Source organism: Passer montanus, unplaced genomic scaffold (genome assembly GCF_014805655.1).
Source record: "Passer montanus isolate IOZ18808 unplaced genomic scaffold, ASM1480565v1 scaffold58, whole genome shotgun sequence".
NCBI classification, from domain to species: domain Eukaryota; kingdom Metazoa; phylum Chordata; class Aves; order Passeriformes; family Passeridae; genus Passer; species Passer montanus.
In genome coordinates, this window is record NW_024370816.1 from 894,851 (window position 1) to 921,523 (window position 26,673).

A 26,673-nucleotide genomic window follows, 5' to 3' on the forward strand; every position below is an offset into this window, starting at 1 on the left:
AGGACTGGAGGTTTAACATGCAGTTACAGTCTTCTGTGTCCACATCAACTATATATCTATACATAATTACTAGTCTAACATTTGAAAATCTAAAATAAATGTTGCTGTTTTAAGAATTCTTCTTGCAATGCTCATTAGTTACATTGTAAATTATTTTTCAGAAGTCTCTTGGGAGGGATAAGTAGATCATGAACAGCTTAAGATACTGTCTGAAATAGTTTGGTAAAATTAGCCTCAATATAAAAAAGTAACACCTATTTAATGTCTATGTTTTCTCCACTGGGCTCTCCCACATAGGTTAGCTCTACTGAGGCATCATATCAAAGCTCAGGATTTGGTCCTGAGGCTTTAAGGAAAGCCTGTTCCCTGTCTGAAAATCCATTTGGAGCTTAGTCTGACTTCAATTAGATTATCATTACTTTATCAAAGAAAGCATCAGTAGGATTAAAAAAGAGTGCATTGCATGCAAATTAGAAACAGAAACCTTCTGAGCACATCTGGGGCTCACCAATCTTGTGAAAAATTATCTGTAGAAATGAAGTGTGACCGTACAGAGAACTTATCTGATGCTGATGCTTGTTGTCTAAATGCTGCAGTAATTGGACATGTGCTTTAAAAGAAGTATCTGATGTGTAATAGGACCTCACTAGATTAGATTCATGTGAATTCTTATCACTTTTCTGCTAATGAGAAGAGCAGCTCTTTTGGGATTTGGTGCCATTTCCTTCAGTATCTAGTGAGCCCTCCTTGTGAAAATCTTAAGGGTGTGCTTGCTGCTGAGCAGCTGTGGGGCTGCAGTACACAGCCCCTGGTTGTTTAGTCACACCAGTTGTAACTTGCAATAAGCCCACTGTTACCTCGTTCTAAGTATTTTTTGTCTCTTCTCCCCACCACAGTCTCCCAATCAGCATTCCCAGCATGTGCCCTGGCATGGCCTGAGCATGGGAACCAGTGGAGGGAAGCAAGGGTTACCAGGGTACTTGTGCCACTGTTTCCAGTTCAGCTAAGCTTTCCAGCTCTTGCTCCTTAACTGGAAATTCTTACAATTTTTTTTAATTTTTTTTTTTTTTTGCTTCCAAGACTCATATTCTGGGCTTTGAGACCCAGCTATTTATATAAATTTGGTAAGACTGGACTAGATTATTTCATGAAGACAGGATACAAAGGGAGGCTACCAAGGAGCTTGACATGTAGTGGATGAGGGATGCTGGCAGTCACTTTAAAGCCAGTCCTTTTTCTGAAAAACATAACCTGTAGGTCAAGTATAGTTAAAATCACCAAAGCTCATAATAGCATATTTCTAAAGGCAGCATAAAATGTAATTTCACATAAAATTCACACTGTGTTTTAAGCATCAATGACAGTGAAAAGCCTCTATCTTAAAGCCACTATGTTAAATATACAGGACTATGTGGTGGTTAATACTTCACAATGAATTATAGACAGGAGACTTGCCCACTTAATATAGGTTTGTTTTGTCATTGCTTTGCATTTTGGTGTGAAATAAGGCTGATGTATGTTGCATTAGAGATGAAAACCTTTCCTGCTCTATTACCACCTGTTTATTCTTCTTCAATTTACCACTTCCATTGTGTATTTATTAAGGTGATGAAAAAATGGAAACATGGCTGTTAGCAATTTCAGCAACCCCATTGTGCTCCCATTATTCAAGAAACCTAATAATCCACATGAACTAATTCTGACTTACTGATGGTCTGCTTCACTAAATCAGGGTGATTTTTTCTAGTGAATAATGGACGATGCAGTGTGCCAGTACCTTAATTAAAGAGAGCCTCTCTTATTCTTGATCTTATTTTAATTTACAGGGTAATACTACAATAATATCACTAATGGAAGGTACATTAAAGGGCATAAAGTAGCATTAACTGTATTAAATTATGGCACTTGTGTTAATTAACTGCTGAAGCAAGATGGTCCTAACAGCTAGAAAGGTCAACTAATGCATAAATAAAGTCTTCTGGGATGGGCAGCTAAGAAAGAGCAGACATCTTCCCCTCATCTGGCCTTGCTGCAGAGGATCAGAGGATGTCCTGTGCCGCAGCCTCAGGAAGGGTTCTTTCACTGTGCTGCCTTGCAGAGGTGGCCTGACCTGTCTGCAGGCTCTACCTGTGCTCAATTCCACATGAAGGACAGTCCTGGCAGTAAGCAGTGAGGTACAGCTCCCAGTTTTAAACCTATTTTTGTAGAAGTTCACTAAAATGCTGATAATAATTCCTTTGAAGTCAAGCTCAAGGTTCCTGGCAGATTTTGGATCAGACTGCTGAAGGTTTAACCATGTTAATTTTAAAGTATTTTTGCTCTAACTGTTATATTGTCAGTGACACGTACATTTATACACTGTAAATTAACTGTAATTCGGGATGCTTGTAAAAACCATGGTCCCAGTGGGTAACAGAATGACTGGCTGGGTAAAACAAAAGCTCTTATTGCTTTTGAATGATTAGGTTTTGATCTAAGAGCCACGAGTTTCTTTCTGACACGAGAATATCCAGTCTCTGCACAATGTTATTAAGCCCTCTGGAATTTATTTTTGTACTCTTCTCGCCTTGAAGCTTCTGTATTTAAGCCCCAGGGTTTTCTGACCGCATCTCAGCTGCGCTTCAGTCCCAGCTGCAATAGAAACCTCTAACTCACAATACACAAATGAAAGGTAACCTCAGTTTTAGCAGTTCCTTGCTCTCACATTATCTATTCTAAATTCAAATCCATCTCAGCATCTGAATAAATTAATCTGAAGGAAAATATCTTTGCTACTTAGGGGCTTGGGGCTTTTTTGTCTCCTTGGTCAGCCCGCTGCTCCTGGTAGCTGTGAGGCTGAACTGCTCCCGAGGCTGTGGTGGATGTGGGGTGGGTGAGGACCCGTGCCCTGAGTGGGAGCTCACCTTGCAGCTTCGGGCAGGAGGTTCCACCTGGCAGGCTGGGCTCTACAGGGTCCCACCCTCTGGTTTATTCTGCAGATGCAGTCTGTGGATGGATTTATTGGAGTAAATCTCTATGTTCTCTGTCACACACTTGGCAGCACTGTATGATACTGTCCCTCTGTTATTTACCCAAAAGCAGAACTTAGCCCTAGGGAAGTTATAATCTATACAAATGCTGTAGTTTTATTTATAATAGATAATGTTTTAATTGATGTTCAGCTCAGAACCAGACCATCAATATTAAGATATGTAAGCTTCAAGCTTTTAAGGAGATGACTGAATACCATTCTTGACTCTAGTATTTATTTGCCATACTTGAATACTCTTTGTTTTACAGGAACACTTGCATAAGCAGCTTTTCTCCTTTGAGATTTTCACTAGTATTTGGAGGGAATGTAGCAGTTTCTCTGATTAAATTATAAACTCATTAGAGAACAGGAAAGAAAAAGAAACATGTATTTAAGAGCATGTCAATTGATCTGTAAGTCCCAAGGGCAATTTTTGCTTTTTTAATATATCTACTGTAATACGTCACTAAGGAAAATGGTCCTTCGCTTTCTGTAAGCAAATCTAGGGTCATCAGGAGCTGAAATAAATGGTCATGGTCTTTATTCACACATGAGCATTCTCTAGGGGTTTACTCAGTACAGGTGTTCTGGGTGGATTTTACTCCTGCCTGTGTTCAGATAATACTGATTTCTACCCTCCATCCTGATGGCACAAGTCCTGTCCATCAGCTCAGTGTGGCCTCAGTCACAGTGGCTGGAAGGGGAGCAGAGCAGTGGAGGCTGAATGTTGTCTAAGACCCTCATTCAAAATACATATGCTTTTGAAATCAGTGGGTTTAAATCCCCAGGATTCACTCACCACCTTTGCTCATTAGCATCTGGTCATCTTTTCTTTTTTTGCAAGACATCAAGCATTTCCCTACTGATCTCCCCCAGCTGTCTTTCAAGAAAGCTCAGTATCATGCAGGATCAGGGTTATTGAGGAGAGGCACCAAGCCTTTTTGTAGTATAATTCATTTTTCCATTGAATATTAAAGGAGTAGAGATAAAAATCCTGATGAAAGAAATGAGGATTTTTCTTTCTGTATTGCTTTGTATGCTGAGAAGGAATCCAAAGAGCCTTTCTGAATAAATTCAGTGACTCCAATAGCTTGCAGAAACTTTCTTTCCTTTAAGCTTTTGAAAAGAGTGCAATTTAATGCAAACACTGAAATAAGCTTAAGGATCTTCTGTATCACATATACAAATGATTCCTGGCACAGGGATGTCCTTCTAGTTGAAGTTAAAGCTGGAGTGGTACAACATATTATCACATTAAAAGTTTAAAAATTTCCAAACTACCATTTTTTAGGCATGGGTTTGTTTGGGGTTTTTTTAAGTTCACATTCTGATCTTTTGCATGGGTACCAGTGTGGTGGCATTGCCTGCCATTATAGTTTTGTTCATGTCACTACCTGACTGTGTCTGCTTTGGAGCTGATTCTTCCCTGAAACTTCTCAGCATGTGAAGTGCCTTAGAAAGCAGTAGCTGAACCCAAAATATTCACTCACTTTCTCTTGACATAGCTGATGTTTCTCTCTCTATTAATTTTTTATTTTTTTTTTTGGTAATAAATAACCCATCATTCAGCTGTGATCTAGGGAAATATCTGAAACTAAGAGAGTTATCCCACTGTCTTTCCTCTCATTTCCCTTTAGAACAGTGCCATAGTATGCTCTGTATCACTCCCAACATGTTAGAAGTTAAGTACTGAAACAAAAGACCAGTCCTGACATTCATTTCAGATGCCATCCTGTAAATCAGGAGTAATTTGAGTGAAGTTACCCTTATTAACCCATTGAGTTTCAAATGCCTGCCTGAAAAGGTAAAAAAAAAAAACCCAAAAGGAACAAAAGAGGGAAAAAGGAGGGAGGGAGGACAGTAGTCAGGCAGCTATCCCAGCTTCTGTTAAAAAAAAAAAAAAAAAAAAAAAAAAAGAAAAAACCATACCTCTCAGTCTGTTCATCCTGTCTCATGTCCTCATGATAGAGCTGATGTAAAGCAGCCAGTTTGTTCAGTCCAGTGGTACAGTCACCTATTCAGAAACTAGAAAGTGAATTAGTAAAGGTCAAGGTCTAATGGTATCATTATATGGGGTCTGCGAGACCCTTCCTACCATTCCCTCTGGAGTCCACCTCTGGGATTTTTGTGCCTCAGCAGTACTAGTGACCCGTGCTCAAAGGGAATCATCACAGTCCCTATTTGATCACAGCAGGCTGTAGTGAAAAATCCTCAGTAAAACACAGGTGAAGCGTATTGTTAACTGGACTCAGCTACAGGGTAAGTTTTCAATACTTTCCTACAGATTATCATCTAGTTCATGGAAAAGCAAGGAAAAGCTACAGAAACAAATGGCAATGCTGCAATTTTAGCAGGCAGCAATATGGTCAGGGAAAAGGAGCCGAGGAGTTACACTGCAGGTCGTATTCCCAAGAGAAAGTCTGGCTGCTGACGCATTCAGGAAAGCAGAATGCTGGCTGCAGCCCTTTGCAGGAGAACAGGCTGTGTCCCTGGAGATCTGCTGGATATGGTAGAAATGAAAGGAAGCTGAGAAGCAAGAGGTGTCCTAATAACATTGGCAGGGAGCAGGAACTGCTGAACTTCTTGACATACTGCCACTCCCAAATGAGACCACCTGTAATTTTTGCAGCATACTGAAGCCTTGGAGCCTTAGAGTCAGTCTGTCAACAGTACCTGGTTGTTCACACAACAGTTAATCCAGACTTTTATGCTAGAAATGCTGGTATACTCTGGAACAACCCAGCTGTACTTCACTATAAATTATTTTGACATCTCTGGGGTGATGGCCACCATTTTGAAATAAGCCAAAAAGTGAACAAAAACCATTTCAGGATAAGGCAGATAATCCATAGTTTCATACTGAACATTAAATCTGATCAGGCCTTGGGACATACCATGGGTAGTGCGATACTTGGCATATAGACCTGCCCATATCCTAGTTGTGCAGGGCAGGCTTCTAAAGTTGAGTTCTTCTTCTGAACCCTTGAGTCTGTCTTCTGACTTTGATGTTCATGTAAATGTCAGTAGTTGTCTGCTTGTTCTTTGCAAACTCCCCTGAAGACCTTGTGGTTATTTTCATTTTCTCTCTTAAATCCATTTCTGTCTTTATGGTAGCTCTGAGTTCTTTCTTCTCTTCCAAGCAACATTCCCACTTCCACCCTCTCCAGATGTCTGTTGTCCTGTAATATGAGCCAATATGATACATTAGGATTTGTAAAGTACTTTGAAATACACTTAAGAAGGATTGGTAGAGAAGAACAATGGATTGTTATAATCTACCCTCTGTGCACCATCATTCATAAAATAGGCATGTAAAGGAGTGCTGGTGGAAATGTTAATGATACCAATACTGTCTCAATGGTAAAGTGACATGAAAGTTCACATTTAACTGCCACCAGTATCTCTGTTACACCAGACATTAAACATAATAACAACCAAGAAGATTAAATTTTATTACAATAAGAATATATACATTGAGATATGCATCTTCACACTCAACTAATTAGTTACCATCGACTGTTTTTACTTTGCTCAGTGACATGTGGTATATAAATCACTACAATATGTTAAATGCAAATGGTTGGTAATAGGGTAACCATCTGCTCACTGTTGGAAAGTTAGCAAAGGAATATAGTAAGCTGTACTTCTAGTAACGATGCTAAACTCACATCCCTGAAATACCAAATATCTAAAAACAGCTGCCTCCACTAATGCCAACATTGCTAATACGTCTCTTACCCTTTTCATTTTCAGAAGTAAACCACATATTGTAAGAGGTAATTTTGTTCTTCAGCTTGAACTTGATTTCAAGGCTAGAGTCTGTAACAGCAATGTTAACCACCGTATTGGAGAGCCTGATGTTTTTCTTATATTGTGCTGAGTGCTTTTGAAAAGCCAATAAATAATCAGGCTGCACACTTTTCTCAGGACATCTTTTCATCCACAAATAAAATTAAACCCCCTTCCTCCCTAACACCAACTGCCAGGCCCTTTTTCAGGGATGACATTATTTTGTAAGTGATAGATAGGCACATTGCTGTCTGGTAACGTATTACACTGGAGACCATCAAAGGGTGCCTTCCATCTAATAACCTCCCATGCCCTCTGAGCATTAAAGATCACCACTGCAAAGAGGGATCAATTATTTTGCCACAGACATGTATTATCAGGGGCTGTCACATACCTTCCTAATGAGGTTTCCTAGATACCCAAGCCACAAAGTAATGTGTTGGAAAATTAGCAGTGGGGCAAGAGTGAAGGACTGCCTGCCGAAGTTGAGGCTGTGCCTTCAAGCCAGAGCAGCTGCTTCACTCCTTACCCATTCAGTCATCTGCTGGTCAGGGTCACTATCACAGTGCTGACGTGCTGGCTCCCCCATCAGTAATATATTGCACCGTCACCTATCAGAGAGATTAATATGTTCCTGTATTGAATTCCTGAGATGGAGCTCTAAGCATTAAAAAAGCTGAGGAATTAATTTGGCTTCCACTGTCTGAATGGAAAAGAAGTTTGTGATTTCATCAAAGTCAGACACTAGTGCTGCCATGGCTTGCTCAGACCACAGTGGGAGCATTTGTTCAGGAGGTTACGTCTGGCATGGCCGTGTCTGATTTAAGATTGTGCTTCCAGGGAAGCACCTGCAGGGGAAGAGGCTGCAGGAGAGCTCGTTATCCTGGCAGTTTCCCCGTCCCAGAACAAATTACAGAAGAAGATATGAGGTCCACAGGGTCTCAAAAAGCTGTGGCATTGTGTAGGTGTGCTGTCCTGCAAAGCTTTCCAAGTTTAAAGTGTTACAAAGAGACTTTTTGTTCCAACACGTTTTCCTTTGTTACCTTGCAAGAAAAGAAGCACCAGCTGAAGGCTGCACATGTTTGGTGACTCCATTTTGATTCACAGTGAACACTTGCCTGTTTCAAAATGAGGTATCTGCACTTTAAAGTTATTGGGAGCATTTATAGACAGACAGGGATGCTGTGATGAGCAGCACTTCGTAATACCTCAAAGGCATGGTGCCAGAGCAGGGAATTTGATAAGCTGAGGTCCTGAATTGGATTCCAGCAATGGTCACAAGTTTTAAGAAGCTCTCATTTGAAATTGCAAGCAGAGGAAAAACAGGATTCTTTCTCTTTAATTACATTAGTTTTATTGAACTGAAGCATTGCTTCCGTTCCCAGAATACTTTATATATATATTTTAATGCCAGTTACCAGATACAGAATGGTTGCAGTACTGTTTATTGTTTGTGACTTTTGTAGGTGGTAAAACAGATTTTACTTTTTTTCCCCCTTCAACTCTCTTGTGCATTAAGGATCTTTAGATGTTGGAATGGTGTTTACTGAAATTGTCATAACCATAGTAATTTAACTTTTTGGTAATGGTTCTATAGTGCTTTGGTTTAGGCCTGTTCAGAAAAGCCAATCCAAGCACATGAACATGCACTGGAGTCCAGGAACTCTGGCAGCCTTTTGTGCAGGAGAGGAAACATAAAATTCATTCCCTCAGTAGCTGATCTTTTTCTTTGGCCTTAGATTTTTCTCATATTTATTGAACTGTGGGCTGTTTCTTCCCTTAGAGCTAGAGCTGTTGATTTTGCCATGTAAGCACAACCATGAATTGACTTGGAAAAATTGTTTTGGGTTTTGTTTTTTTTAATTACAATTTCTGGCCCGCAGTTAGAGCACAGCAGGTCCACAAACTGCTGCTCCCTTGGGGGAGTGGAGCCAGCAGGAAGAGGGAGCAGCAATGGCAGCTGGGCCAGGGAAGAGAGGTGCAGTGTGACAAGGCATCTGTTTTGTCAGTGACCCGCTTCAGGAAATCCTCCTTCCCTTGTCCCACAGCCCATGTAGCTCCACTGCTCATTTCTCACAGTCTTTGATTCTCTTTTCCATGATGTGATCATCACTCCTTCAGTCGCTGCCCAAGTGGCTCAAAGAAGGAATGGAAACCTTCTGGAGGAACATCTCCCTTTGGAATAAAAAAGTCAAGCAATTCTACTTTGTCAATGCAGAAAATTGCTTATCATTTAACAAGCTTCATTAAGGATCCTGTGTTTATGGAACCATGCCTTCCTTCCTTTGAATGCCCCTGAAATAATTCTTCCAGCAGGACAGCAAAACAGCAAGGAGCCAGTTACATTTTTAATCATTTATCTCCCCTTGGAATTGCAGTCTGCCAGCAAGGGCAGCTCCTTCCCCTCTGCAACACAGGAGGAGAATTAAAAGATGGGAAGCTGTGGTTTGAAAATGGTGGCTTACAGTTAGTAATGAGCTAAAAATCAGTTAATCTGCTACTAATAATTCTGCTACTGAAAATGTTTTACCTAATCCAGAAGCTAGATGGGATGGGTTCGGGCAGGTATGAATAAAGGGCTTCATCCTCCTTTTCCATGTTTTATTCCTGAGTGGTGACAGGGGAGTGGAGAAAGAGTTGGATGAAATGAAAATGAAAAATAATATTTCATTTCCCCTTTAGTGTGCATGTCTTGTAAGAAAGGCTCAATAGTGTAGAACTCCTACACACCCAAAGCAGTTTGCATCATTGTACCTTCTCATCAGGCAGATCAGTTAGACCCTGCAGGAGTAACCCTCAGTGTGGTGATTCTTTCCAACAGTAATCCTGCCAGGTGGATGACAGCAATGGCCTCCATTCTGCCATGTGCAAATATCTCATGCTTCAGACTTGATGCCTTAAAATATATATCAGAACTTTAGGGTTTTAAAGATACTGAATCACTGTACTGATAGAGCAGATCCTGAAATGCCTTGTCTTTCCAATGGCTGCTTTTGGAGGCTAATGCTGACTTTGTGGTCTATATGTTGGTTTGTTTGTTTGTCTGTTAGTGCTTCATAAAATATAGATGCTTTAAATAGGAGAGATGTGAGACAGCAATACCACAGGAATGACAAAGGGCTGTGTGCTTTGATTCCAAAGGATATACCTTTAATGTTCCCTGGTTTCCTCCCTGTGCAGTCATACCTAACAAATGCACAAGTGTGTGGCTGACATTCAGCCTGCTTGTGAATTGGGGAGGGGAGATACATATGCTCTAAAGGCTTCATCCAAAGAGCATCACTTGATGCATCACTCACAGATTTTTAGAGACATTTGGCATTTAAAATTAAATTATGTAACAGTGGTTGAGTGCTGACTCTTGGAAAAAATTTGAGATGTTGGAATTTTTGACTGTGTTTTATTATACCAGGGCTTTTGAAAAATCTCTTGCACATATTAGGACCACAAAAAAAAGTGCTTACTTTCACTGAAAAAGATTTAGCAATTTAAAATGGGCTGAGTGTGTGTTGTAACAGGAGAGAGATCTTTTGGACAGTTGTGCAAATATTGCTGCAAACACAGTTAATACACCATAAAGTCCAGTCTCAGTGTCCTGTATGCAGGAGCTTCCCCCTAATTCCTAGCACATAAAATGTGTAGTTTTTATATAATCATAAACTTAGCATATTAAAGAAACCCCAAAAATCAAAACCAGCTGCCATAACTACATTAGTTAAGCAAGAAAAGACAAAGAATTGCCCAGAGGTGTAGGGGAGAGCAGGACACTTGTCCTGCCTTGCAGCTACAGAAGCAAGGGCTGGTAAGACTGACAGGGGGCAGCTGCTTGGTTGGGGTTGTTCTCAGAGTTCCCATTCTGCAATGCTTGCACCTCAAGAGAAACCTGTTATAGACTAAGACTTTTTTCCTTATTTTATAGAGGTCAGCATCTGAAAACCCAGAGAATATCATGAAGCAGTAAAACTAAGACAAAATACAGGAGATATTTGCATAGGGGGGAAAAAAAGGAAGAGTAATAGAAATATTGCATTCTCAAACAAAAAAAAAAAAAAATTAAAAAAAAAACCCAACAAGCTACATTCAACTTCAGTTAGAAGAACAGATGCCAGAAGCTTATCCCCTTTGTGATGTGATTATATGGCCACTAAGTCATTTGGCTCAGTCAATCTGCTATTTATCATGATAAAGCTGTGTATACCAGAAAATCTACAAGTGCTGCCCTTTTTCTCTCCTGATTTTTTTTCCCCCAGTTTGCAAGCAAAGAACTGCTTTAACAAGATCTGGGGACGCTTCTGAATAATGCTCCCTCCTCCTGGCTTGTGTAGGTCAACAGGAGGAAATGCTGAGCAGGCATGAGAGTAGATGAGGAGCAACAATGAACAGTATTGGTGGGAAAGGAGGTCATGACTGCTGTGGGCACCATCCTAAATTCCAGTGAACTGTCTCCCTCCTTCCCCTCTGCAGCCCTCACTGTCTGAGAGAGAACACAGCTATAAACACATCAGATGCAAACAATAACTCCTTCATCCCCAGAAGTATTCCTTAGAAAAATATTTCCTAATGAAATGGCCATTATGTTTTTCTTCTTGATTTTTTATTTGCATAATTCAGGGAGTTTGTGATAATTATGCCCCAATGCATTTAAGATAAAGCTCTGTGTCATGCAAGCATTTTTATAAGGATCCTCTCAGGGCACCATGGCTCTTACATCAGGTCTACATGACAAATACCTCTTCTCATTTTCAATGGATGGCAACTCTCTGTCAGTGTGCAAACAAAACTCAAACAGCACACTTATGCCCTGAAGAATGCTTTAGTGCAAGGAAGCTCTTGTTCACCATCTGACTGTGCCCCAAAATGGATCCTGTTCTGTCTTGCTAGATCTATTCCTGCTAATAACCTGCTGCTTGAAAAATAGATACTGCTAGACCTCCTTGTATTAAGGACTTCTGGATTTTTTTTTCCAAATCTAAGCTCTTCCTTTACCTGCATCTATTAGTACTCTATTATTTTTCATAGAGCTATTTATTTTATATATGCATACATTTTACTTCCAGATTAACTCAGTCTTTGAGAAACAGAAACAGCTTGTATATTTTCCAGTGGAGTTTAAGGCTGAGGAAGACTGCTTGACATTTCAGGGAAAACTGAAAAGTTTGTATAGGATTTTAAAAGCTATGTTATGCAAGATGGAATTGCTAAGGTTTGTTCTTCAGTATAAACATGTACTGATTGTTTCTGTCAGCAGTATTTCACTGTTGCTTTCCCCTATGACAGCCTTACATTATTCATAACTTAAAATCTATTCTTTAAATTTTCAGTTATAAGAGTTTCCTGGCGGGGGTCACAGAATATGAAGGGAAGTATTGATTTGAAACATTTAAAATATAAATGAAGTTGTTTAGTTCTTCTGGTACATGGAATATTATAGTCACTGGATCACATTCAACCCCCCAGCATGTCTGTTTTCATAGGCAACAAAAACATTTTCCCAGCCTCTCCGTGGACACTGCAGTGTCTGTGTGAACATTCTTTGATTTACCCAGTATTTGTTAAAAACAAACATGAATAATAAATGTTCCAGAGCACTTGAAGGCCAAAAGCCATCCCTATTTTATTCTCATCTGACATAAGGTCAGAATTTTAAGACTTTAAAATACAAGGCTTTAAAACTACCAGCCCTTTGTCACTTCAGCTTCCCAAAGCAGTGTCAGCAACCCCTTTTCACAGTGACATACACGAAGTCTCTTGTCCCATGTCACGTAAGTTTGTGGCTAGGACAAGTATTAAACCCAATGGCAGAGCTATTTTTGGCTCTGGGGGAAAACCAGCACTGGTGGTACCACGATGAGCAGGCCTGTATGCATGTCCACACGTGTCACCTGCTCCTGTCAGCATGTCACCTGCCCGTGTCCACGCATGTCACCTGCTCCTGTCCACATGTGCCACCTGCTCATATCCACACACATCACCCACTTGCTGCTCCAAGGCCAGTGCCAGAAGCCAGGTCCCCTCTGCCTTTCACCATCTGAGCTGTCAGAGCTCCTTTCCAGCTGCCTCTGGCCAGGCCTGCCCCACTCTGGCCACCCAGCTCTGAGAAGACCTTGTCAGCCATTAGGAGTCACACCCAGAGACCATCTAGGGATCACATTGTGGGTCATTCCAACTCAGACTGTTCTGTGATTCTGCACTTAAATTATTCCCTTTAAATTTTTCTTTGGTAAAAAGTAAGTGAAAATGGGACCATTTATCACCTATCTCAAGCATTCTAATACTAGAAAGTATTTTCCCATCTTTGTATAATTCCTCTGACTTTAATACAACATAATAAAACATTTCAGTTCTAGCCAGTTTATTGGCTTCAAGATAACAATAAGTAGTGTCTATAATTAAAAAGTACTGTTATAGGGTATTTCTGAGAAAGAAAATAAGTTTTCTCTCACAAAATCAACAATTGAAGTACATTAGATGAAAGAAGAATTGTTTTCCCAAATTAAAAAGATACACTTAGGACTTTATAGCCTAAACTATTTAAAATTACTCCTAAGATATATCATTGTGTTTGCTGTGTTATAATAACCAACAGGGCTAGAAATAGGGTGACCCAAGGATTAGTATTTTTGAAGTATAAATCATTCACAGAAGAAATTTCTGTCCAGGATGGCTGAAAGCATCTTCAGAATTTAACCCACATTAGTAAATACTTTTGACTAACTTTTCTAAAAGCTCAAAAGAGGTGCAATTTTTCCATTGGAAATATGTTTCTTTTAAAATTGTCAAAAATATTCTAAAGTGTAGTTTAAAATCTGAAAATAAAACTACACATTTCATTTGACACAAATGATCTTTTCCCCCCAGTTTCTTTTTTCAGTTCAGTCAGTGAGCTGAAAAAATCAATTACTTGCAATGGCACTACTGGCAAATAATTCATATCATAATCATTCCAAAAGGAATTATTCTGTGACAAGGAGCTTCTATTGTATGGAATTTAGAAGTTAAAAGATTGAGGCTAACATGATAAACACTGAGAAATGTTGTTTCGTTTTTACACTTTTCTCTTTCAAGTTATGACTCTAATCAAGATGAAAAACCAAATGAAAAAAAAAAGGAAAAAAGAGGAACTGTAAAAGCTCTGTGTATTTTAAAGTAGATTGGGAGTGTCTGCTTTGATAATAAGCAGCTACCAATTCCCAGTTACTTTAGGTGGAATTATGAGGCCTAAGCATTTTAAAAGTCAACCTTAATGAAACACAAGAAAACACCAAGAGAAAACTAGTTTTGAAACCTTTACTAGGCTTCCCTTGCTCTGATCAGGTTGTTAAGCACTCTCAGCTTTGCTGGTTTAATCATGAATACCCACTCCAGAAGAGAACAGACCTGCTTTATCATTATCCTTAATGCTGAAGTTCAGCAACGTGGTTTTTCAAAAAGAGATCAACTCACCTGGCCTCATGTAAGCACCTTGCTCTGCTGCAGCCTCCGAGGCGCGGAGCAGAGGCAGCAGGAGCTGGCAGCGAGCAGCCGCGGGCTCGGAGCGCGGGAGCCACGGCCAGGCTGCCCAGGACAGAGGCACCGAGGCACCATGCAGCAGCACCTGCACACCTGCAGGACTCCGTTTACCTGGTAAAATGGTGCCTTTCAGAGTGGTTACAGCGCTGAACCTCGGGCGGTGCCTTCTGTGCAGATGAAGTGAAGGCAGGAATGAGCCTGAAAAGAGAAACGTTAAGCTAGTTTTCAGAATTAAGCATTAGTCTGCACAATTCAACAATATTTTACATATTTATCATTTTAAAATATCCACTAAGAGGGAAGGCCATAAATCATATGCCAAAAGTTTTCTTGTCTGGATTCTCAAAACTCTGAAAAGACAATCACCTGAATTACATTTCTATTTATGCCCTGACTTACGCCAGCAGTTTTTCTAAATGTCCAAACAGTGTCCAGACATTTCATGGTGATATTGAAAATAAAAGAGTGCTTTTATCAATATTTTTTACCTTTCCCCAACACATCTCCTATAAAACAAACAAAACAAAAAAAAAAAGGAAATCTGATTTTTTTTCTGTTTAAAGTACTTACAGACTGGGCTTTTCAGGGACTGTTAGGTCACATGTAACCATTAACAGAACTAAACTGGAAAGAAAACTTAGCCTTTGTCTTTTGGTATGCTTTATCGCGGGTTGTGTGTACTGGTGGTTCACCTAAAGCAAAAGGTGGCCAAGACACATAGCAAAAAAACGGAGATATGTTCAACAGACCCTTTATCTTTGGATAAAAGTCTGACTTCTTCCTGGCTCTCTTCAAAGAGAAGTAAGTGGGTCTTCTGATGACCTGCCTGAAGCTTTTCTGCTGGCTCCTTTCCCTCACTCCAGCTCCATATCCTTGCACATCCTGCATGGCTGCTGTCACTGCAGTTGAAGCAGCACCTCTGGCAGGGTTAGACAGCCTCCATCAATGATTCTGCTTTGTGTTTGCTTTTTTTTCAATGCAACTCATCCTCTTGGAAACAAATTTTTTCCCTGGTCTTTGTGTTTATTTGGAAAGGAGGTGAAAATCTCTTCAGGACTTTTTGATTTGTAAAATCCCCTCACCTACAGACACAAGCATAACTAGAGGGATTTGACGCAGAGCTGGTCACAACAGGTGCCTATCAGAGAAGAAGCAGGGGAGAAGGTTCCTCATTGAATCCTGGTAGCAGTGCCCACAGGAAAGCCTTTCCTGTTACTGACTGCAGTAGGAGCAGGACCTGGCTGTTCATTGCATTTAAGCTATCAGAGATCTCACTTTTTCAGGTGATACCTGGTGCCAAAAGCCAGTGTGGGTGGGATGGGCTGTTCTGCATCCCACAGGGATCCTGCCCTCCCAGCTCTGCAGCTGCCTGGCATGCAGAGGTTCCACCAGCAAGGACAGCAGCGAGCCCTGTTCCTCCAGGAGCACTGCTCAGAGTGGCACAAGGCACACTCTCTCTCCCTTGGAGGCAACCAGTTACAGCCCATACCCCACTCCTCCATGTATGCCATCCACAGCAGTGACTCCAGGGGACACGTTTTAGCTGTTAAATTAGTCTTTGGGAAGTTTCTTAAACAAATGCTTTCAAACCTTTTAAGAAGAGCAGCAGATGTATGGCTTCACAGAGCTGGTTTCCCTGGTGTTGAATTCACTATACACATGGATATCTTTATGCTGCTTTTCTTGGTTATAGTCCCCCAAAGGTTACCAAAATCAGTATGAAATTAACCTTGCTTGTTTCTCATGTAGCAGAAACACTGCTCTCTTGACAATAAATACTTTATTCCCTACTGTGACACAATAGGTGCTACACCCTGAGTCTTTTTCTAAGCTAGTAAAGACATTTCTGCTTCAGCCAGGTCTGTCCTGCATCAGTCATGGACACAAATTCCTAACAGCTCGCTTGGGGTATTGCTGCATGCAAGAATAAAATTTCTTCCACTGCAGATAGTTAAATGACATTTTTGAATGGGATTTGTAAACCATGTCCACTTGGATGGTAATTTAATGGCCACAATTTTAGACCTCCTGCACAACAAATTGTTCCTTTTCAGTGTTGTGCTGGGAAAAAGAATTTGGGACCAGCTGGCAGCTGATGCTGTGAAATACTACTTACAAATAAAGACAGGAAGCTTGGCGTAATCACTGGCATCTTAGAGCAGCTTTCTTGGGAGTGCTGCTGAGCAGATGTAAGACTGGTATTTATTAATTAAACTAAACCCAGAAAAAATGATTTCTCAATAAACTTGAAAGTGGTGATGCACATTAGCACAATGCCGGGAGTTTCAAATCCAGTGTTGAGATTTGTATCAGGAGAAAAAAAAAGAAAAAGTGACTCCTAAAGATTTCTTAACTTCTCTTTATTTCAAATCCAGTCTTCAGGTTTATATCAGGAGAAAAAAGAAAAAAGTGACTCCTAAAGATTTCTTAACTTCTCTTTTTAAATTTGTAAGCTATAAAAATTTGCAGTGATATATTGCTTCACCTTTCATGCAAGATTTGTGTACTACATTCTTAGATCTAGATTTCTGCAATACAGTGGTTAAATTCTGCCTGGTGGTAGTATCATGATTAATGATTAAGACAGAAGGTGGTTTTCAGGTATCTTTTCATGTCTGTTGACTTGTTGATAATGATAACTGCTCAATGATAGATGGCAAACTAAGAATGGGTAAGAAGGACATTGGACAGCACCAAAAAAATTAAAAATACCAAAAGCTTTTCTTTGTTAATATCCTGATGACAATGAGTAGTTGTCACATCTCAGATTTGCATGCTTCCTAAATTCATCAGGCAGACAATGGCAGGGTACTGCCAAGCAGACTGTGTTATTCCAGCTGGTGGGTGGAGAGGAGTGTATTCTTGTCCCAGTACACCTTGCCACTCTGATATGTAACACTATGGGGAGCTGAGGATATTCAGGTTTTTACCATCTCCTAGTTTTTTTCTTTATATTTAGAGCAAAGCAGTTAAAACAGGAGATACATCATGGCAACTCAAATACCTTAGCTCTGTAGTACCTCTGCAACACCTGCTTCCCCCTGTGCCCTCTCATCCCATCCCTGTGTAAAGACATTGATTGCTGTGTGAAGTACAGCAATTTAGTAGGTAAGACCAAAGGGATTCCAATGAGAAATAAAAAAATTCTCAAGTGAGAGAAAGAAAAAGCAAAACAACTTGTAACACTGATGTACTTAGAGTTTACATCAGTTACTTTTTCTCACTTCTTCATTGGTAGTCTGGGAACCTACAAAAACAATCACTAGTGTTAAATGACCAGTTGGTAGCACTGGAAGAAACTGTCATTTTTGACCTTGATCTTCATCTTCACAAGAGGTTTTGCTGCTTCTCTGGGAGAGACATGACCACCTTTGTCAGCATCCTTCATGTAGGTAAGAAAAGCTTCCTATTTCTGAGGTTAAAGATTAGAGCAAAACAGATGCATGGAAACAATGTGGAATACTGGCATCCTGCCTTGTCAGCAGTCCTGTCCCTAAGCACATCACACCTGGGCTCCTGATCATCCACTGATTCCCAGTTTCCATCCCATGATTTTTCAAGGCCTTGGACCTGCCACTGCAAATTATAAAAAGATTATCTGTCGTTACCTAAAAATACAGCCACCAAGCTTAGGATAATATGAATGAAAGCTGGAAACAAATTAGGCTTCATTTCAGGCAGTGTGAACTAACATAAATTCATTGAATTTACAGGAGCCAGATGGATTTACATCGGCTAAGAATCTGACAAAGTGTGTTCACGAGTGAAAGTATTTGCAGAACACGCTGCTGGCAAACTCTAGCAGATTTTATAATCACTTTCTTTATTGACACATTTCCATAAAAACTAATACCTCTGAAGAAAATGCAAAAATGAATGCTTAGGAAGGGAATGGAAGTTAATTTTCTACAGCAGCTAACAGCAGCTATATGTTCAGACACGTATTTCTGCTTTCACACTTAGAGAATATGGAATCAAAGTTAGAAAAAGTATGTGTCCACTCCACTTGGCTAAGTTGATAAAAGCATTTAAGGATAGTTATTTTTTTATGTGGTAAACTGGTATAACTAGGACTCATAATTAGCTGTTCTGTTCTATTAGACAAAAGTATCAGTGGATTACTTTTAGACTTTGGATCTAAGAAACTGAAGCAAGTCTGAATATTCTCTGAAGTCAGAATATCTGTTGGTCTGTGACATTCCTTTATGCAGTCACAAAATCAGAACAGTTATAAATGCTCAACTACTGAGACATTTGCTCAGGTTACTGCCTCCTATCTGGGTTTGTGATGAGTGCTGATGATCTAGGCTGCAACGTTTTCAGTTGCCTCTTTTTGTCTGGAAGGCTGTCATTTGGTAAACTACTGCATTTCAGAAACATTTCGTTTATTTGGCACGGTATGGTAGGTTGTGGCCCTCTGTCTGAAAGAGGCAGGGGAAAAGGAGAAGCAAAGCCAGAAGGACCTGCCTCAATGATATTTTGCTTCAAAATGAAGATAGTATGCATCTATCAGACAATAATCAATCTTAATCAAATACAGGTTGAGATATAAGTGGATCAGTAATGATGCTGTATTTGTTTGTATTGCCAGCATTTACTTGCCAGTATATAGAAATGCTTACTAGCATATGAACACAATAAATCTTATTAACATTTAAATTTAGCACTTGCATTCTCTTATTGTTGGGTTGGCTTAGTGCAAACAGTGGGCAATTCCATGCCCTGCAAGCTTTCTGTGAGCCTTGGGACTGAGGGAAAGGGAATTATGCTGCCCTTTTGGACTTTGTTTTCTTTTTTAATTTCAAGCTCTCCAAACTGCTTGGAAGTAGGCCGCTGAGAAAGCAAAGCAAACATGCTCTCTGTGCCACGGCTTTGCTGTTCCCCACTAGATACATTATATTCAGCTGAGGGAGAATAAGAAGCTATTTTCCCCAATTTTCCATACTGCCTGTGGGAATCTAATTCAATTTCCTCCCAAATTTAGCAGTGAAAACGAAACAGTAAAGAATAAAGTTGAAGAAGCTTCTGTAAATCTCTGGATTGTAAGGTACTAAGGTGCAGCAGGATTACTGAGCACAGGTTAAACTTCTTTTCTAACCACAAAGCTACTTACAGATTTAAGAAGCTTAAAAACCTGATCCACCATTAGTCCTTGCTTTGCAAATGAAAGAATAATATATCTACCTGTACAAAGTTATATTTGTTATTATTGAATTGTTTATCCCTTATTTATTGATGTAGCCCTATTCCACAAAGGAATTTTTTTTTTTCAGTGAGAGATTATGATGTATTAGATAAATTCAGGGAAAAGGACAAGGAAAAAACTGGTGACCAAATGCATTTCCAGAAATAAACAAGTGAAAAAAGGACTCACATTTCATTACTCTCACTGTAGTGGCTACATTTAACCACCAGACCACAGGGGTCTTTCTCCTAATGTCCAGAAAAAGATGCAGTGCCCACTCTGCATTTAGATTCCATACATCATTGTGCACCTGAGACTCATATGACTCAAAAAGAAAATATTAATAGAAAACAGAAGTTACTTTTTTGCTTCATGTGAGCCAGAACATTTGTTCAGCAGACCTACTTGCAGCCAGCAAGCCATGCCATTTTCTGATTGTCAACTGTCCTTAGGTGGTTTTGACCCTTTTAGCTCAAAACTTCAGATGGGTAGTCCTCACAGTGAGCATTGGTAGCCAAGATTGCAGTAATTATCTTGGTACCGCTTTGACGAAAGTGTGTCTGCTGCATCCCCACAGAAATAAATTGGCCAGCAGTCATTTTTATTTCTTCACAACAGTATCTTTTATACTTGTTTTTATCCCCACAAAATCTATTAAGCTTAGAAAACTGCAGTAAGGATCAGCATACTTTGGGGTTTTGACATGACATGGAAAAATCTTAGAATATAACAAATAATAATGTTCAGCCAACATGATGTTTCTGAGACTGTGAGCCTCAATGAAAATGTGTTTACTTGTGAGAGAAAATTAAAGGATAACTGGACTTACCTAAGTAATGATGTTTACCTTGTACACTTGCACAAACAGTGTAAGAGTTTTGTAACTTACCTGTACATATGGTTTTTCAAGTTATGTAAAATCTGTCTCATGAAGAGTAAAAAAAAACAAATTTAAATCTGAAAAATAATGATTCAGTGACAAAGATTTCATGGTATATTTTGACTTTTGCTTTCTCAATTTATATCTCATCCTCCTTCCTTGCTGGAGTATCACTTCAAATGTATTTGTAATGTGGAATTTTCCTCTGTCTACATTACATTACAAAACTAAACCTCACTGGGGAAGCTGCCTCAAGGTCATTAGTAAGCTTGAGATGCATAATGTAGATGACAGCCTTAACACGTTTGATGTCATGATAAACACGGCCAAGTCCTTTAGGACGACTGTAACAAGGTGCTGGAAGTAGTTGCTAGCACTGGGGAGCTGACTAAGGCTCCTAACATTGCCAACAGTATTTTGAAGTGCCTAATTAAAACTATGTGGGGATGGTATTTTTCGTTGTGTGGGCAGTAATGTGAAGAGCAAACACACCAACCCTTCTGCAAGCTCAGGCTTTGCTTACCTGGGAGCAGGGAGCCGACTCGTGGCGTGCAGAAGTGGAGTCTGTGCAGAAGGCTTCCAAGTTGGTTTCAAGTTAATTTTCTAAACTTTGGCAATGACCTAGAATGATTCAAAGATGTATCTAAGTGAGGAACATATGGCTAGTCGTTAAAAATGTATCAAAGAGCTCCTCTTGTCTTTCTTTCTCGTGAATGATCTCTTGAACATCAAGGATCCCCTCACGTGCCCCCAGTCTGTTGGTTGGCACTCCCCTGCGAGAGCATCAGCACGCTATTAGCAATTACCTTGGTGATATTTACAGCATTTTAATGTCACTTGCCTGTATGTAAATAGAGTCTGTGAGGAGCACAGCACACCCAGGGCTCCCACCACAACAGCACTGCTCCGTCAGTGCGCCAGAGCGCTCCTGGGCCTTATGTAACTGCCAAAAATATCATTTCAATTGCTTTATGACAAAATAATGAGTCTGTCAGAGATGAGTGGTCAGAAAAACAAATTTGTTCTCCCACACAATTAGGGTTTATAGCATTGGACAGCAATATCAATCTCCAGTGATTCAAAATTGAATTTGCACATTGAGGGAAATGTGTTCTTGCGTGTGCTATAACCAGGCTGCTTAGCAGGTTGAACTGAGAAGATGGATATCCACTGTGCTGCAGAAACATCAGGGTGGAAGTTTCCAAATGCAGACAAGTTTTGTGGGGCCATGGCATTCACTACCACAAGCTCAGCACTGACAGATCTGCCCCACCAGGAGCAATAATAAAAAAGTCTGCAAAACTGTCACCAGATATAAATGGCAGACAGCTTTTCCCTTCAGGTAGAAAGCCATTTCAAGGCCTACATCTCTCCATACGTGACCTAATTGTCCATGGAGTTGTTGATATTTATAATCATGGACTTCAGTCATTCTCTGTAAAGTCATACAAGGATTAGACCTCAGCAGTGCCATTTACAGTGAGCATGTACTGTATCTCAGAACTGCACTTTGCCCTTAACATTTGCTGTGTCCTTACATGAGATTTTGCCCTTAAGCTGTTAGCGAGTGCAGTGCAGAGGCTGCAGCACAGATCCTCCTCTGTTTTCCAGACCTTAACCTGTGCACTCCAACCTGCTGTACTGATTACAGCTCCCTCTGTCATTCCCTTCTCTGCATAGGCAAACCCACTTGGTGTGCCAGCAGCTGCTACCCACCCACTGCTGCCCGGTAATTGCCTTTCTGGGTGTGTGTACATCATACCATCTACAGGGCTTGGACTTTCTTCTTTGGATTTCTAAATGGGCATAGAATACTGTCAGTATACTGGAGGTGAAATCAGTTTTTTAGGTTTTCAGACCTTCTCCACTGTTATGGAGCAGCTGAAGCAATCACATTCTGCCAATGGAAACATCAACACAGGCTATGGAATTGTTGTGTTAAATGTTCTTTGTATGTAATTAAACCTTTTGTTAGTATTTTAGATTGACAGCAGTAACAGCTGGGAACCTTCAAAGCAAGTGGTTAATAAAATTACAAATGGTACCTAGGATTTTCAGTAATAATTTATCACCATGGATATTCATATAAGATAACAAAATCCTTCCTTCTTGCCACAGTAGAAAAGAAAGGTAATCTTCCATAAGAAAGGGATGAATTTGGGTATCCTCCATAGGAAGCTGATTGCACGTCTTGAGTGATCTGCTGGGAGCTCAAGTCAGCTCCCAGATCAGCGGTGCTCAGCTGATTGACAGCTGAAATTCCTACGGTCCAGAATGTGCTGCTTTGTTTTCACACCACTGACAATCCAGTGTATCTCATAAAAAGAGTGATTCTCTCATGGTCTGTCTGGGTGCTACTTTTACCAAAATAGCCCTCTCTTTCTGTAATCCTAAATATTTGTTTTTCTTACTGCCTATTCTGCAAATAGAAGCAGCTTTTTATTGTACTCTAGTCATCTCTGAGCCCCGCTCCGCTCATTTACCTCTCTCAGTCATCCAGAGAAGCCTGTCCCTCAAGCACAACACGCATTGCTCTTTGCAGAAGTCTCTGAGACTGTGCATATGTACACTCTGATGAGGTCCCTGGGACAGATTACCCAATTCCTAGTGCACCCTTCATAAAAAACCAAAAGCATATGAAATATTATTTCCCTGTTTCTCTCTCCACATATACCACAGATTTTGATACTGCCTTGGGTTTCCCCAGACATGGTACCCTCCAGTTTGCTTTCTACAGATGCTTCTTGTTCTCTTCCAGTTTTAGCACTGCCTGCATTTTACACACATTCACTGTTCAGCTACAGTCTTGATTTGCAGTGGAAGTCATGATCTATCTCTTCAAAATCTGTCAAGTGGCTTCAGAAAAAAAATGGTGCAAGAGGAGAATCAGAGCCTCTGGTTCAGTCTTCCAAACATCTTATTCTACTTACACTTCCACTCTTTTACTCCTTATCTATAGTTACTGACACTAAGAAGACTATCAGTTCAATCGCTTCAGATTCCATTAATCTACAGAATTTTTCATACTTGTATGAAAATAAACATGAGCCAAACCCAACTCTTCTGTTTATACACTAAAAAGGCAAAGTTTTTACCACACATTATCTGATATTTGTGGTTTAGGTTTAGGGGCGGTTTTAAACATTTATTTTTGTGCCCAGTATAACTAACTCTTATTAAGTCAAATTTGACATTTTTAATATAAATGTACTTTTAACCTTAATTTTAGCTAGTCTTGTAGTAAAGTTTAGTGAACACATTTTTTCTGTGTTTTCTTCTCATTAGAAAGCGTACACAACTAAGTTTGAAGTATTCTGAGGATTATTTGGAAATTCACCATTGTTGGCTCTTTTTTTGCTCAGTTACTAACATTAGATTTGGGCTATCCTCTGCCTACAAAAGTTTTAGATCAATCCTTTATTTTTTTTCCAGTGATCAAACTTACTGTTCTCTTATTCTCTTTAAATCGTACTCCTAGAAGGCTACACTACTCTCTCCACATAGTTTTCTTTCTTTTTTTTTCCTTTTTTTTTTTTTTTTTTGGGGGGGGGGGGGGGTTTCAGTTTTTTGTTATTACTTGGAATTTTCTTTTAGACAGGATGCAGCATTTGGGGTAATTCTGCTGGGAAAGCTTTCAAAAATACATATAAAGCATATAAATAAGTTGATTTGCATAAAGGCATTGATTGAATGAATCTTTGATTATTCTACTGGTTTAGGACAAGAAAAGCCATTTAGCAATTCTTCCATTTAGGAAGCTAAGTGGCTAAAATGTCCCTACTTTGTCTATTTTGTGTGTGTTTAGTCTGAATGCCCGTATGGGGGCTGTGGGTTTTAAATCTCAGTTAACAGGGTTTTAAAATTTGACAGGATTGACAGCTACTTCTACAAGAAAATGCATTTTGCTGGCTTTGTGCAAAGCTGCCTGTACCTGGTACAAACGTAGCCCTCCAGGATGTCTCACTGTCTCTGTCTGGTGGGGCTTGGTTGCAGTCACACGAGATGCCTTGAGCAGGACCCCAGTCAGTCCCTTCCTCTCTCCAATTTATTCTAGCTACCTGCTTTTCTCCTCTATTTTTTGGTCTTGTTCTTACTGTATATGTCTCCTGTTTGGAGTGTTCCATTTCCAAATTCCTGTGGACACTAAAACAACCCATGGCTTTTTTTTTTTTAATAGCAGTACCCTTTACCAAAAGGTTGAGTGTCTGGTGAATAGATAGAAGTCATTCACTGATGCCCAGACAAGCATCTTTCATTCTACTCTGGCAACTCACTGAAAATTCACAATTGATTTAGTCTTCAAGCACATAAATTTTGTAAATTGTGTAAAAATTACTCTCTTTCACTTGTCCAGCATATTGAGTACATTTTGGTCATTTCAATTTTAAAGGTGTTGAATCTGTTTCTCTTCAGAATGAGCATTGCTCAAATAACAGCAGTTGCATTCATTTCTAGCACAGAGAGAATGCTCCACCATCTACTGTATTACATATTCTTGTGGATTTTCTCCAGCAGCTACTTATGACAACTGCAAGCTTGTTTTACCCTGGGGATATATATGTATGTGGCCAATTGCTTCAGGTCATATTCCTTCCAAATGGAAGTCAGCTTGACAGCTGTTAATTTGCACTTGGCCATTCCACATGTTGTTTTGCTCTAATTATTGGTCACTGTATGGAACAGGTGACAAATGCCCACATGAGAACTCTGTAAATTACTAGATGTACGGTCATTAGGAAAACAAACAGGAAAGGTCATTAAATACTGGTTTTCTCTCCAGCCCCAAACAGAAATAGATTTTAGCTGGTTTTGACATCCATGGGAAAGGGATTTAAAGAGGTGAAAATACCTTATTGTTTATGCAACTAACTTCCCATTCTGTAAGTGTCCTAGTTTTAGGAAAAGAGGGGAATTTAAGACCAGATGCAGAATCTGGTTTATCTAATGATTTTGTCACAAGGCTTGATTAGGTTTCTTCCCCAAGTAAAACTAAATGTGCCTACCAAAATAATTTGTCTGATCTTCAGCTACTACAGCTATATTAAATTAAGGCAGGAAAAGAAATTTCCTTTCTGAACAAGACAGTACTTGCTGAACAAAAATGGCAAGACACCATTACAATGAGCTTTCCTTCTATTGAAGTGTGAAATTGCAGAGGATATTTAAATGAAGTATGTTTTCTCAGGCTCCCAGGATGTAATTTGGACCAGATTCTTTAAGGACATAAGCAGAGGACTTGTTTTGTTCCTGGGAATAGTAACTCTTGAATTTTTGCAAGATTATAGACCTATCTGTAAAAAAAAAAAATATATAAATCACTTATTTGTTCTCAGTGGTGCTGTATTAGTGAAAACAAGATTCAGCATATTGGAGTCTTAGTGACATTTTTGCTTTTAGACCTTGTGAGCTGAAGATCTGCAACTTGCTCTTTGCAGGGATGTGTTGGGATGCCATGTTTTCCTGGTAGAACAATACCAGACGGACAGCACAGAAATCAAGTGGTTGCCATAGGACATGCTTTTCTAAAACTTGAGCTTAAACTCACCCACCTCTAAATAACATCCCACTTTGTTTTATTTTTGCCTTTTAAAATTAGGTGTAAGTGCAACCTTCATGCTACTGGCTGTAAAGAAGAAAACAAAAGACTACTTTGTGAATGTGAGCATAACACAACGGGCCCAGACTGTGGAAAATGCAAGAAGAATTATCAGGGCCGACCGTGGAGCCCTGGTTCTTATCTGCCTATACCTAAGGGCACTGCTAATATCTGTAAGTAGTTCTGTATAATAAGGATATTTTATTATTACAACTCTTCCCCATATCATGACTCTGAAGGAAGATTAATGTTTGCAAAAGTTTGTCATTTCTTCGGACTCGGTGTGTATAACTGGACAAGGTGTCAGTTTGTAAGTGCTAATTGTAAGTACACATCATCTGTGCTCTCACATGGTTTTAAATAACTTCCAGGAGAACCACATGATTATATCCATAGACAGATCCCTGGACACTGCACAGAGAGGGCTAAGGAATGAGAAGGTTAGGTTAGGACTCGTCACATAAAAAACACACACAGATGAGAGAAAACAGTGGGAATAACTGCAGTACTGCTCCAGCCACGGTGCCCTCAGCTCTCCATTCATACATTGTCTTGAGGTTAGTGACACTCTCAGCTCAGCATGTGAGATCCCTGCACATTTTTTGTGCATTTAAAAAAGGGGGGAAAAAACACCGCAGGCCAGATTTTTCATATTACTAACTAAAGATCTAAACCTGCAGTCCAGACTCAGATGCATTCTTGTA

At 39.8% G+C, this 26,673-nt stretch overlaps 1 protein-coding gene across 8 annotated transcripts in view; it reads left to right on the forward strand.

The window, feature by feature from the left end:
* NTNG1 (netrin G1) overlaps window positions 1–26,673 on the forward strand; it is a 146,115-nt gene that overhangs the window by 63,232 nt on the left and 56,210 nt on the right. For all 8 annotated transcript variants that reach the window (XM_039726346.1, XM_039726340.1, XM_039726342.1 and 5 more), the window contains exon 4: window positions 25,970–26,142. In XM_039726346.1, coding sequence (XP_039582280.1) covers window positions 25,970–26,142 — 173 coding nt within the window. The remainder of the gene's footprint in view (window positions 1–25,969; window positions 26,143–26,673) is intronic.